Source organism: Leptonotus elevatus, chromosome 3, assembly GCF_054856555.1.
Source record: "Leptonotus elevatus isolate MCC_2025b chromosome 3, RoL_Lele_1.0, whole genome shotgun sequence".
Lineage (NCBI taxonomy): Eukaryota > Metazoa > Chordata > Actinopteri > Syngnathiformes > Syngnathidae > Leptonotus > Leptonotus elevatus.
In genome coordinates this window covers 7,551,328-7,563,462 of record NC_141241.1, presented here as the reverse complement: position 1 = coordinate 7,563,462, position 12,135 = coordinate 7,551,328, and the positions used below count along the sequence as shown (strand labels likewise).

The following is a 12,135-nucleotide window of genomic DNA, read 5'->3' as shown; positions in this document are numbered from 1 at the left end:
TGAAAGACGATCCTAAGGTTGCACAAAACACACCGCACGTCGTTAGCGTCGTATTTACCGTTTCAAACATGGTAGACAGACAGCGAGTCCAGATGAGAGTCCGGTGGGTGAAAATACACTCCAAAAAAAAAAGGAAGAAAAAAAAAAGCTCAAATATTTGCTCGTCGGTCCAGGTCGAAGAGACGGGAGGAAAAACACACAAATCTTGCGGGCAAACCGCGCACGTATGCAAAAGTGTGATGCGTTCACGGCTGCCTCGACCCTGGCTTGTCAAGCAAGCACGCGTCCGAAGCCAGCCAGAAAGAAAGATAGAAAGAAAGAAAGAAAGAAAGAAAGAAGCGCACAGGAGGCGTCCTTGCTTACCTTGAACATCGATGAGATGAGCTTTCTTCCTTCCGTTCTTCCTTCCCCCTCGTCCTATTCCTCCGCCTCCTTTAAATTAAAGTCTTCCTGTTGTTTATTGGGAGTAAAAGAATAATCCCGAAGAAGAAGAAAAGAAGGAGAAAGGGATGATGATGATGAAGAAGATGATGAAGGAGAAGAATGTGGCTCCGGGCTGCCCGAGCGCCTCTGGGCCAGGGATTAGGCTACAATTAGCTCAACTCCTCTCTCTCGCCAAGGCAATTTTCTCAGGGAAAGAAAAGCGTGATATAAACCCCCTCCTTCTCTTCTCCTCTCTTTCTCTTCACCTCCTCCCCTCAGAGCCAAAAAATTACGCCTGCACAGATAGCAACTTCTCTTATATGTTTGTGTGCGCGTGCACGTGTGTGCTTTCCCGAAAAGGGGAATTTAAAAAATGAGTTTCATTCAAAGTTTAAACAACAAAAGGAGGGAACACGGATTTTAAATATGTACTAATAGTCCCAGAGGCGATTTGACGCTAAAGGCGTTCAAGCTCCATCTCCAAAGTTCAAAGTCAGCCAGTCAGCCATGTTTCTGCTGTGCTCCAATCAAAAGCCGATATAGAACTTGTTGATAAAGTCAACCATACAGTTCAGCATCCGAGAATTCCTCCTCTTTCCTCTCCAGCTCTTCGCCTCAATGTCTGGAGCGGATGATGGCGATGATGATGTGGTTGTTGTTGCAAAGAGGCACGCACACGCACGCACACGCACACACACGCATACACACACTCACTCACTCACTCACTTCCCTCAGGCCATTCAAATCAAATGACGTCCACGGACGTGCATGCACGCCGCAGCAGAAAGCAGCCCTCACAGGCCGCCCGCAGCCAAATGCGCCATTTCAATTATAGCGCAGGGGCTTAGATGGAGATATCTGGCCATAACACACACACGCACACACACGTACACACGCGTACACTTGCACACACACTCATCACTCATGCTCAAAATGAAAGCAGACAGCCTCCAGACTTTTGCAAAATGGGATTCACAAGCTGATTATTGTTATTTTTGCATATATGTGTGACACAATGGAAGTGAATCATGCGTGAAGCATTTTGTTTTTTCCCCCCTTAAAAAGTTTGGAGTCAGTCAAGGTGCTCCATTATTTATTTATTCGTATGTTAGTTTATTTGCGGGTAAATAAGTGTGAATAATTGATGCAGCATTGAGCCCAGTAATTACTTGCGACTACCAGCATCCAAAGTAAGGAATTGCGTTTCTTGATATTTGGCGCCAACCAGTGCAAGAAGTGGGTACTACATTCCATTATTACCTATTGATCAGAACGATCAATAGGCCTATGTTTAATTGACGGAGAGTTATTATAAAACAATAAAATAGGTTGGGTTTTTTTGTTTTGTTTTTTTAAATAAATCTTTGTCATAACAATAACCACATCACTAATAGAGTGGGGGTTATTTATCCCCTGCTGGCTGCTGAATTTGTTAAGTTTATTATTATTTTTTCGCTATTTAGCGGTCTCCATTGTGAAAGATTTTTTTTCATTCACACAAAATGCATAAAAAAAAATTTAAGTTAGAAAATATGCATTTTGAGATAAGTCCTCCAAAATTCTGCTACCGTGTAGAGTAGTGGCCTATAGCCAACAAACGTACTAAGTCGCACTAAGTAACTGGATCAGGTGATTACATTTATTATTTTTATAATCAGACCATGAACAGTAAATATATATATTTTTTAAATGGAATGTGCACATTCAGATATTGACCAACAATTGCATTTCAACCAGAACAATTGTGATTTAAATCTTTAGAAAAACGCACTTAAAGGAAGATAAATTCAAGCACAGGAAATGGTCTTAAATTAATTGTTAAATTAACTTCTTTTTTTTTACACTAATACAGCACAGCACAGGCTCAGCTGTTTTTTTTCAGGTGCTTTTGCCATGCTTTATGTAAATTACTCACTGAAAACTTTGTCTGTGTGGTACCGTGGTCACTAGTGCTTGCACTGGATTGGTGTAACAGAGTCATGTGACAGAGGACACCTTTTGCCGGTGGGTCTGGCACGCATCCCCTGCGATAAATAGGGTTGACGTAAGAACCATATTCAGTTTATAGTCCGAGCAAGTCTCTAGCAATTTAGCAAATGAACAAATTAGGAAGAGGGTAAAACGGAGATGACTCTTTTCTGATCTGTGACCTCATAATCACCTTTTGTGATTTTATTTTTAAAGCAAAAATAAAGGACTTGGCCTCACCGTTCCAATACTTTTGAAGGGGAGTCTACCGGGAGGTAGGTAATATGGCGACTGTGCAATTTCCATCCTCTTAATGGACTGACACTTTCTTGTGCAAGTTTTTCAAGAGGTAATAGAGTGATAACACTGGCGATATTTGACAGCAGGACTGCTGGGAGTGTGGGAACGCGTCTCTCCTCCAAGCGGGCCAAGTCTTGGTAATTAGACCCCAGTGCGCCCCAGAAAGCCCCCTCATCCAAAAACCCCTGGCACAGATTTGTTGTTTCCAGAGGTACGAACTGGAGGGATATGGTGGGGTTGGGGAGGGGGAGAGCTGGCTCTTTTTTTTTCTCATTAAAAGGAAACAAGCCTGGAGTTAGTTCAATTACATGTGGCGGGCCTATGCAGGGATGTTGTAAATTTAAAGATTTAAATAGCTTACAAAGTGGCTTGGGGCCCCATCAGTTAATTTCCTTAATTTATGGATTTTAGCTGCGCCGTGTCAATGTGAAGTAGGTCACGCTGACAACTTGTGTGCGCCTCACAACAGCAGGTGCATAGGTGGGGGGGTAAAAAAAAGCGTCCAATCAGATTATTGATCACTAATAAGCTTTTAAGACAACATTCCGCATCATTTCCAACGTTCGTAAATCAAGAGAATTTGATGCAGCGCCTTCCATTTGCATTCATGAAGTCAATGAATGAATGCATGGCCCTATATAAAAAATAATACCTTTGCCTCCAGGCCTGAAAAGCAGGTGCTGTTAATGTGGCCTACAGTCTCGTTAAGGACATTAATGCATCTCGCTCCGTCGCGCATGCCCTTTTTTTTTTTTAAAGATGTGATGACGTCATAGAGCATCTCAAAGATTTATAACTATTTACTAGAAATGGCATTGCGTAGAAAGCAGTGTGCAAAAGTCATGGTTTTCAGGTCAGTAACAGGAAAGATCGTTAGTAATGATATCTAACGAGATTCAATTCCATTCAGATTCAAGTGTGCCGGGTTAGCGCGTTGTGCTTTTTGTGCATTTGTTTATACTTAACTATAGTAATAAATAGTATTAGAAATATATTTTTGACAAATAAAATGGCTCATCAAGTGCCGTTTAACCCTTGGCAGGCAAAACACAAACTTGTGTCATTTTGCAGCATTTTGGTTTCCTTATTTGATGCAAATAAAGACAAAGATTCATATTAGAAATGCGTGGCCACATAAAACCACTTTGTATCCCACCGGGCATCCTTAAATTTGATATATTTATGTGCACTGTCTACAAAACAGCAGCTCACTTTGAAGACTAACTCACTCTTTGGCAAGTATTGCCATTGCCATATAGTATTTGATTTGGTTCTAATTCAATTAACATTTCTGACACTGTACAGTGAGGTTCTCTTTTGACAAATTATAAATGGAGAAGCGCTAGTGGTCCTAACATTTTGAGGTAAAATTGAAATGGACATTGTCATGATCACTGTCAGAAAAGCACAAGTTTGTATCTCAAAATTGGTTGAGTCAACCCCTAAAAAAAAAATAATAATAAAAAATTAAAAAAATTAGTTACCTTTTTTTAAATAGTATTTTTATTCACAACAACATACAAAGACACAAAAAAATGACTGCTTTTTTTTGGGTTATCCGATTCCAAATTTAAAAAATCATCAAATTTGGAGATACAGTGTGTGCTTTGAATTGAACTACAGAAAAATAAATTACAGTCGTACCTTGGAGTAAGTATTTACGGAAGTAGTCACTGTAATTACAACAGCGCGATAATCTCTTTCCTAAATCCACAGTGGTTTGTCGCACTTTCTGTTTTTCTTTGCTGCCACTGGCAATGTTGTGTCTTTGGGCCCATGGCGAAGAAAATTGTCATGGAAAAATCTAAATGCACTGAGCGCCTCCGGGAGTATTCACCCGCTCTGACTGGAAATGAGCAGTGCCTTGTCTCGACTACTGTGACGTATTCGGCATCGGTCGGCTTCACTCGGCTACCCGTTCAAGGTACATTTGGCTTTGCTTGGGTGTTCAGACTCGGAGATAGAGGTCAAACTCAGAGGCATTTTTTCCTCCGATTTTTTGGGGTCGAAGTCCGATTTGTACGAGTTCCGAGACGTTCGAACTCCGAGGTTCCACTGTACATTCAATTTAACAAATTAATGGGGTGTGGGTTGTGTGTTAAAATGAAGATTTTTTTTTTGTGGCTTGAAAACACCTAATGCGGTAGAATATTATTGTTTTATGAAGTTTTCGTGGCCCTTTGAAATGCTCAGTACAGTACAAAACGATTTTATAAATAACGCTTCAAACTGTCTTAACAGTTGACAAGTTTGTCCAAACTTACCTCACTGATGTTCTGGGGGGATAATGCCGGTATTTAACAATATGAATGGATTAAAAACGCCACTTGTCACCAAATGCCGCCATCTTGCGTTGCCACTTGCTAAAGCTCACCTAACTTGAACAAATTGATTCTCTGCGGCGTTTTCCCATTATTTACCGTATCTACATCATACAACATGTAGCATATTTGAGAGATGTGTACATGTACTACACAACAAGGGCTGGCTCTATTAGACAACGGGCTTACCTGTATATGAAGAGGAAGATTTACATGACACGTTCTTTTTAAACTGCGTTCCCATTGGTGATGCTATGCAAATGTCCATGTTTTCCATTACCTTTGATGGGAACGTCACCCCTGCCAACATGGCCGCCATGTGTCCGTGCATTTGTCAGATCACTATCAAATTTGAACCGCCAACACTAGTCAAATGGACACAAATGTAAACAGTAAGTGAAAGGGCATTTTCATCACTTTGTAGTTTTGAAAAAAAAGAAAGTTTGAGCATTTATTGATTTATTTTGATGACTAACATTAGCCAGATCGAACAATACCTTCACTTCCAGCCTTGGGTAACAGCAGCACGAAACCAGAATGTCTCTCAAGCATTTGCCATCAGACGAGCACTCCCCTCTGGCCATGTGGAGAAAGTTGGAGAACATTGAGAACTTGCATTTATTATGATTTTCTTTGTGGAGTTTTAAGTGAACGTGTGCGCTTGGTGGAGCCCGGCTGCTTCTGCTCTTGCAGCCATTTGACATTCTGCTTGATGTCGGGATGTGTGCGTGCGTGCAGCGACACTTATTGTTAGTCACCTCCGAGGAGTAGCGGGGTAAAAAGGTGTCACTTTATTAATAGGCCAGGTGTGTGTGTGTGTGTGTGTGTTTGTGTGTGCGTTTGAGGGAGTTTGCTTACAATGTACATAAATCCGCATTGCCTCAAGTTGCTCCAAGTTGGCAATTATGGTTCCAAAAAAGCACAAAGAGATTATTTCCCTGGGAGAGGTACCCATTTTGAGGCAGGTAGAATTGCAATGACCCTGGCGCTGTCATTTTTAGGTGCTTCGGGTCCACTCTGAATATGATGGGTTTGACTGAGATTTGTTTATTGACAGTTGCGGGAATGCTGAGTCGGCGTAACCTGCAACTGTCTTTGGTTGTGTGTTAAAATATTATTTTTAGGTATAAAATATCTGTATGTGCATAATTTTAAAAACATAAAATTAGATCATATATATATTTATATGATCTAATATTAAACTGTATATGACAGTACTGCCCTTCTGTATGTGCATCATTTTAAAAACATAAAATTAGATCATGTATATATTTATATGATCTAATATTAAACTGTATATGACAGTACTGCGTGGTCCTGATGACCTTCACAATAAATAATTGACTTTTGATTAATATCACTTCACAAATAAAGCCAGCATAGAGGGTGGGCTGAGAAAAGAATTGATTCTCATCACTTACTTTAAAAAGTTCTCCTTTTTTTTCAGTAAACGTATGATACAATAGCACAAACAAGTTTGATATAAGAAGTAGTTTTAAATGAATTTGGCAAAAACAAAACAATACAAGTGACCACAGGGCAGTGGCAAAATCTCTAACCTTCTGCGCAAGTAAATGACAGGCTCCACCGGCTATTTCTGGTGAACTTCTTAATGTTTTTCAACTTTATTAAATGAATACAAAAATATTTTAACACGTCAGAAATTTTGACGGGAAAGTCAAGCCAAAAAAATGTCTTTACAATATGTTCTATGTGGCCCCATAAGTCTAACCACAGTATTCTAAATAATACTGCATTACACTTTTTTTTTTTTAAACTACGAACTAATTGTGGAGTATGAATTTAGTAGCTAAATCCACCTGCTTTTATCCATCTCAGGGGCGGCCATTTTGCCACTTGCTGAAAATGACATAGTTGCTCAGGGCTCAGCTTGCGAACATCACATGACCAAACCCATAAAACAGGGGATCCGTGATTGGTCGTTACTGAGCCCTTAAGCGCCGTGATGTCATTTTAAGCCGACAGCAAGTGGCAAAAATGGCCCGTTAGGAGTACATTCACTCAACTATGGGGAGCCAGAAATGCGAGGCAGACTAGCATACTAACTACTAAAATACCAGCATGTTAATTGTAGACATGAATTTCCGTCAGACAAATAAAAAAAAAAGAAGCAGCAAAGTCCGCTTGCCGCTGATATTTAGTTTGCAGTCACGACGTGAACGGCGCCATGTCGCCAATCACATCTGCTATGCATCACATAGAATCCTCTCATCCACCCCGCCCCCTCCCTCCGCTCTGCACGCCTGGGGGGCAGCACCCACAGTCCTCATTAGAGTGCATGTGTCATGATGACATCAAGTCGCAACCTTGACTTATGCTTTATATTTGCACTTATCCATCACCGCGCTGTCATGGCGACAGTCGCAAAGAAACACACGCACTTTGTCTGCAAAGGTTTGAGGGGGACCTGCCTGGAACGGGGCCCCCCTCGAGGGCCCTTCTGTGGCACGGGAGACAAACTGGAGCCCGCCGTGCTTTTGTTGTGCTCTGATGTGTCTTCTGCTTTGTCAACAGCGAGGGCCGCCGCACTGACACCATGGAAGCCCACGCAGCGCCTCGGGGGGGCCAGGGAGGAGGGAGAAACGCAGGGATGGTTTCGGTGGGTCACTGTGTAAAAAAAAAAAATGAATAAATAAAAAGGGTGGCAAGCGGGGGTGGGGAAAGAGGAGGGGCTGGCGTAGGGTGCCAGCTTATAGTGTGGCCAGGACCCTCAGGCTGAATGGAAAGTGCTCTGTGCAGCACATAGCGACCCGGGCTGCCGGCTGATGACATTTTATGGTCATAACATGAAATCCCAGCAAGTTCTTCTGGGGGAAATCCAGTTTTTCACAGTAGTGGGACTTTCACATGTCAGATTCATGTTTTTTTAGGGGTGAAAAGTGGTGGGCTTTTGATGTTAACATCATGGTAAATAGAAAAAATGCAGTACCACTATTCACAAACTCATAATAATTTTGTAGATCCTGCCTATCAGCCAAAGAAATGGCCAGCTTCTAACGTGCCATGTTAGCAGAGGAGTAGCTAGCGTCTAGCAAGCTTGAAATCAAACAGTAGCCTCATTGAAGATTCCAGAAGATCTGGCAGGTAGACGAGGGTCCATGTGGGTTAATGTCAGTGGGTGGTAAACCTCTCAAGATGATGTAGAGAAAGGTCTGGAATGGATAGTTCTTGGGAGTGGTGGAAGTCAATATAAAGTAAAGAGCCTTTTGAGACATATGTATCACAAAACCATCGAAAATGCCATAAAATGATGAGTGGGAAAGTAGTAATTTGTAGTCATCTAGGCAATGATCCATTACCTCATTCACTGACTGACACAAGTGTATTTCCTTAACAAAGACTATCTTCACTTTGCTTTCTAGCCTGAGGTACAAATGATATGATAAATATGGTCTACACATACATGACTCTAAATTTTCCATAGGTGTGAATGCAAACGTTGGTTTTTAGTCTATAAATGCCATGTAATTGGCTGGTGCCCAATCCAGAATGTACCCCACATCTCTCACCTAAAGTCAGCAGGGAGTCTGGGACAGGCTCGGGTAGTCTGATGCATGAGTGACCCCTTAATGAGGACAAGCTGGAGAGAAAATGGATGGAAGGACATATTAGAAAGGAAACACCATCATCTGCTGGTGGAATAGGGGAGTGTTCATTCCGTGTCTATTTTAGCATTTTACCATTGCTAATTAAAAAATGCACATCAAACATGAACTTAATTTTTAATTCTGTACAAATGAAACTTTGACTTAATATAGTCACAAATTGGTTTGACCTAGCAGTTTTTTATTTATTTATTTATTTTTATTCTGCCACCGAACCACAATCGTCTTTTAGTATTGTTGTTGCTGTTAAGGGCTCTAGAAAAACCGTTATTTCAGGAAAAACCTACTGAGGGATTCCTCAGGGGTCACCAATGAAGTGCTGCAAGTTGGTGAAGAGCATCTGCCGTCTGCTAGGCGGCCTTCGGGCCCTCCAGATAACTCCTGTCTGATTATCTCCTCAGGAGCTCCCAAAGCAATCCCACTATTAATTTAGTCCACAGAAGGAAGCTTCATCCGTCCTAGCTCGGACGGGGGGCCAGCTCCCGGCCCACCCTGCAGCCCGCTAACAGCGTGGTATGAATTGATGAATTTCTGTTTTTATCTTGAACAGACAAATAAAGTTAGATTATTTTCTTCTATCACCTGTCTGTTGTCGCTTTACAAGCCATGATCCCTGCCAGTAAAGACGCCTGCCGCCCTCGTCTTCCCTGCATCTTTTATCTTCTCAGACTTGCATCACTGTCTGGTCTCCTCACTGCTTGATGCTGGGAAGACAATAGGAGAAGCAGAGGAGTATACTGAGTGGTAGATAAACCAATTAACATATTTGTTACAAGTTTAGGGGAGCTGACTGTTTTGGCGCCAGAGCACCCCCCCTCCACACACACACACACACACGCGCGCACACACACACACACGCGCACGCGCGCGCACACACACACACCCACACACACACACACACACACACACATACACAAAATAAGGTTTCAATGATAATGGACATCGAGTCAGTTAGCTAGCTAGCGAGTAGCACGTTGGCTTTAATATTAACAACACATTAGGAATTAGCATGCCAAAGGTGTGCTTCTCTCATTAAAATTTAAAAAGGTCAGTGGCCAAATATGATTATTTAATGTAAATATGTAAGGCTACTCACTCAAACTAATCCATATGGAAAACTGCTAGCACGCACACCAGGCGGAGTAGTTCCAGCTGGCTGCAGGCTGAAGTTCAAATGGGCGTGGCTAACGTGAGGTGGCGTTTGACTCTGCCCACATGGATCCTGGGCGCTTTTTTTTTTGTGTTTTTTTATTTTTTACAAAGATGGCCAAACTTTGCGGATCTAGTGATTACGTTCAATTCATAATAATAATAAAAACATTTTATGGAACATCGAAAATTACAAACACTCTACACTCGATCAGTCACGTGGAGCGGAACACGTTTAACTTCAAATGTACAGAACATATTGGCATAGTATATTGTTGAACATTACCAAGAAAAAGTAACAGACACGCTTAGAAATTAAAGCAATACAAAATACATAAAAACTGAAAGATAGAAAGAAAGAAATAAAGAAAGAAAGAAAGAGAAAAAAGGGAGCAGAGCAAACAAAATTGCTGGAAGTGGTCAAAACGGCCATTTTGACGTCCACTCTGGGTAAACAGAAGGTCGTAGAACTACATTGTAGAAGTACGTCCAGCATGTTCAGGGGCCCTGAAAATGGGGGACTTGAAATTGGTTCTGAGTGTCTAGGACATTGGGTTTAAAAGTGGTGGTCAAAAGATGTAGTACCACATGTCTCCAGTAGAGAGCGCACTCCTGGAATGGTTGAGTTTAATACTTGGATGTCGGCAATCCTTGTGGGCTGGAGTCACACGTTTAAATTCACCCCAAATTGAGCCACACCTCCAATTGCGCTCTGCAGCCAGGGCTGAAGAGATGGGAGGCATCAAGTGGATCAAATCATTTTTGAGGCAAAAATGATACTGTACTTTTGTTGATAAAATTGTATGTTTCTACTTGATTAAAACAAACCAAATGCAGTAAATAAAATCTTAAACATTTGTGGGTTGCTCTGCTTCCTTAGGCCCAAAAATGGACTAGCCATGCCTATGACAAAGTCATAATTTCTCCTGAGGTGGCTGTTGTGCAAGTTTTGACTGACTTTATGTCTCTTAAGAAGCAATTAGTGGATGTCAGCATGTAGAACACTAGAGAGACAATTAACAAGTTTGCATTTAAAATACATTCTGTGTTATGTTGACTTTGAGATTCAGTTTAAATGGCATAGAAAGGAAAATGGGAGAATTTCTCTGCCGAGCTGACTGCTTGACAAAATGCAGAGAGCTCAAGGTGAAAAAAGCACTTAGCTCGTGGCAGCTTGTGAGACTTCATTACAGGTCGTTTTTGTTTATACATACAGCTGCTGCATAACTCATGTCAATGGGCCATTGTATTCTTATTACTGTATAACAAGAAACATCTGGTTTTACTTAGGAAAACAATCAACATTTTTGCCTATTTTCTGACATTCCTTCTTCATCCACTCACCTGCCTCGAATCTGCTCAGCGACTGACCCAAACTCAGCAAATGGATCATAAAAAAAATGAAGTGAAAGAATTTTGCCTTCCCAAACAAAAGGCGAGGTTGTTTATCACTTTATCGTTGATCGTTGGTCATTCCCTGAGGCTGATTTAACATTTTCCAAGCAGGACAAGACTCTAGCCACACAATGAGGTAAATTGACAATTTTGCTTCCCCCCGCCCTCTTGACTTCTCTCCCCAAAGTGTTCTCATGACTTGAACAAGAAAGAAGAAAATGAGCCTTGAGCATGTAATCACATTTCAAACTGTGCGCTGTGATCAATATTCATCTGCCGTGCTGACACGCGCAGAGCAACAAAGGAAACAAGGCTGCTATTTGTTTGGGAGGTTCATGAAGTGGCTTGGGCATCTTGTTAGGATACTTGATGAGGTGTTCCGGGGACGTGAAGGAGGCCATGGGGACTGCCCAGTACACACTAGAGAGACAATGTATCCTGAATGGCGGGGGAATGGATCCTCTTGGAAGAGGTGAACGAAGTGGCTGGGGGGGGGGGGGGGGGGGGGGGGAGTCTGGGCTTTCCTGCTAAAGATGCTGCCGCTGCAACTCGACCCCAGATGAGCAGAAGAAGACGATGGATAGATACTCATGTTCGGCATGGTCTTTTTTGGATGCGGAAAATAACAAAAAAATATTTTTAGAATACTACGCGCTCAGTGACTGTTGTGATACGTCATGTGATTTCTTAATTATTTGAATACCTTCATACTATGTCGAGCAAAGAAAGTTGTCGTATGTGCAATATGAATTCCCATGTAAAACGGAAGGTATGGCGTTCCACAGGGTTCAATTCTGGAGCCTCTGCTGTTTTCATTGTATTTGCTGCCTCTATACCGATGTCTTGAATTTGAAAATAAAAAATATATTTTTCAATAAAGCAGTGTTCGGTGAATTATATACACATTAATCTAAACACAAGTCATTAAAAAAATGACAAGAGACCGCTTTAAA

The 12,135-nt window shown here is 41.6% G+C and overlaps 1 protein-coding gene across 6 annotated transcripts in view; it reads right to left on the bottom strand.

Annotated features, from left to right (window-relative positions):
• The window catches only part of kctd15b (potassium channel tetramerization domain containing 15b), a 36,428-nt gene extending 26,615 nt beyond the window's left edge, over positions 1–9,813 (bottom strand). The window contains exons 1-6 of one of the 6 annotated variants that reach the window (XM_086070531.1): positions 9,735–9,813; positions 9,221–9,342; positions 8,543–8,613; positions 7,445–7,640; positions 5,510–5,588; positions 5,293–5,377 (exon numbers count right to left, since the gene is read on the bottom strand). In XM_086070531.1, the coding sequence (XP_085926657.1) occupies positions 5,293–5,343 (51 nt within the window). In that variant the 5' untranslated portion in view covers positions 5,344–5,377; positions 5,510–5,588; positions 7,445–7,640; ... (1 more) ...; positions 9,221–9,342; positions 9,735–9,813. Of the gene's footprint in view, positions 1–58; positions 119–363; positions 2,272–2,338; positions 5,253–5,292; positions 5,378–5,509; positions 5,589–7,444; positions 7,641–8,542; positions 8,614–8,925; positions 9,184–9,220; positions 9,343–9,734 lie in introns of those variants that run through there. The other 5 variants (XM_086070530.1, XM_086070532.1, XM_086070528.1 and 2 more) reach the window with 5 other exon arrangements.
• Positions 9,814–12,135: the final 2,322 nt, after the last annotated feature.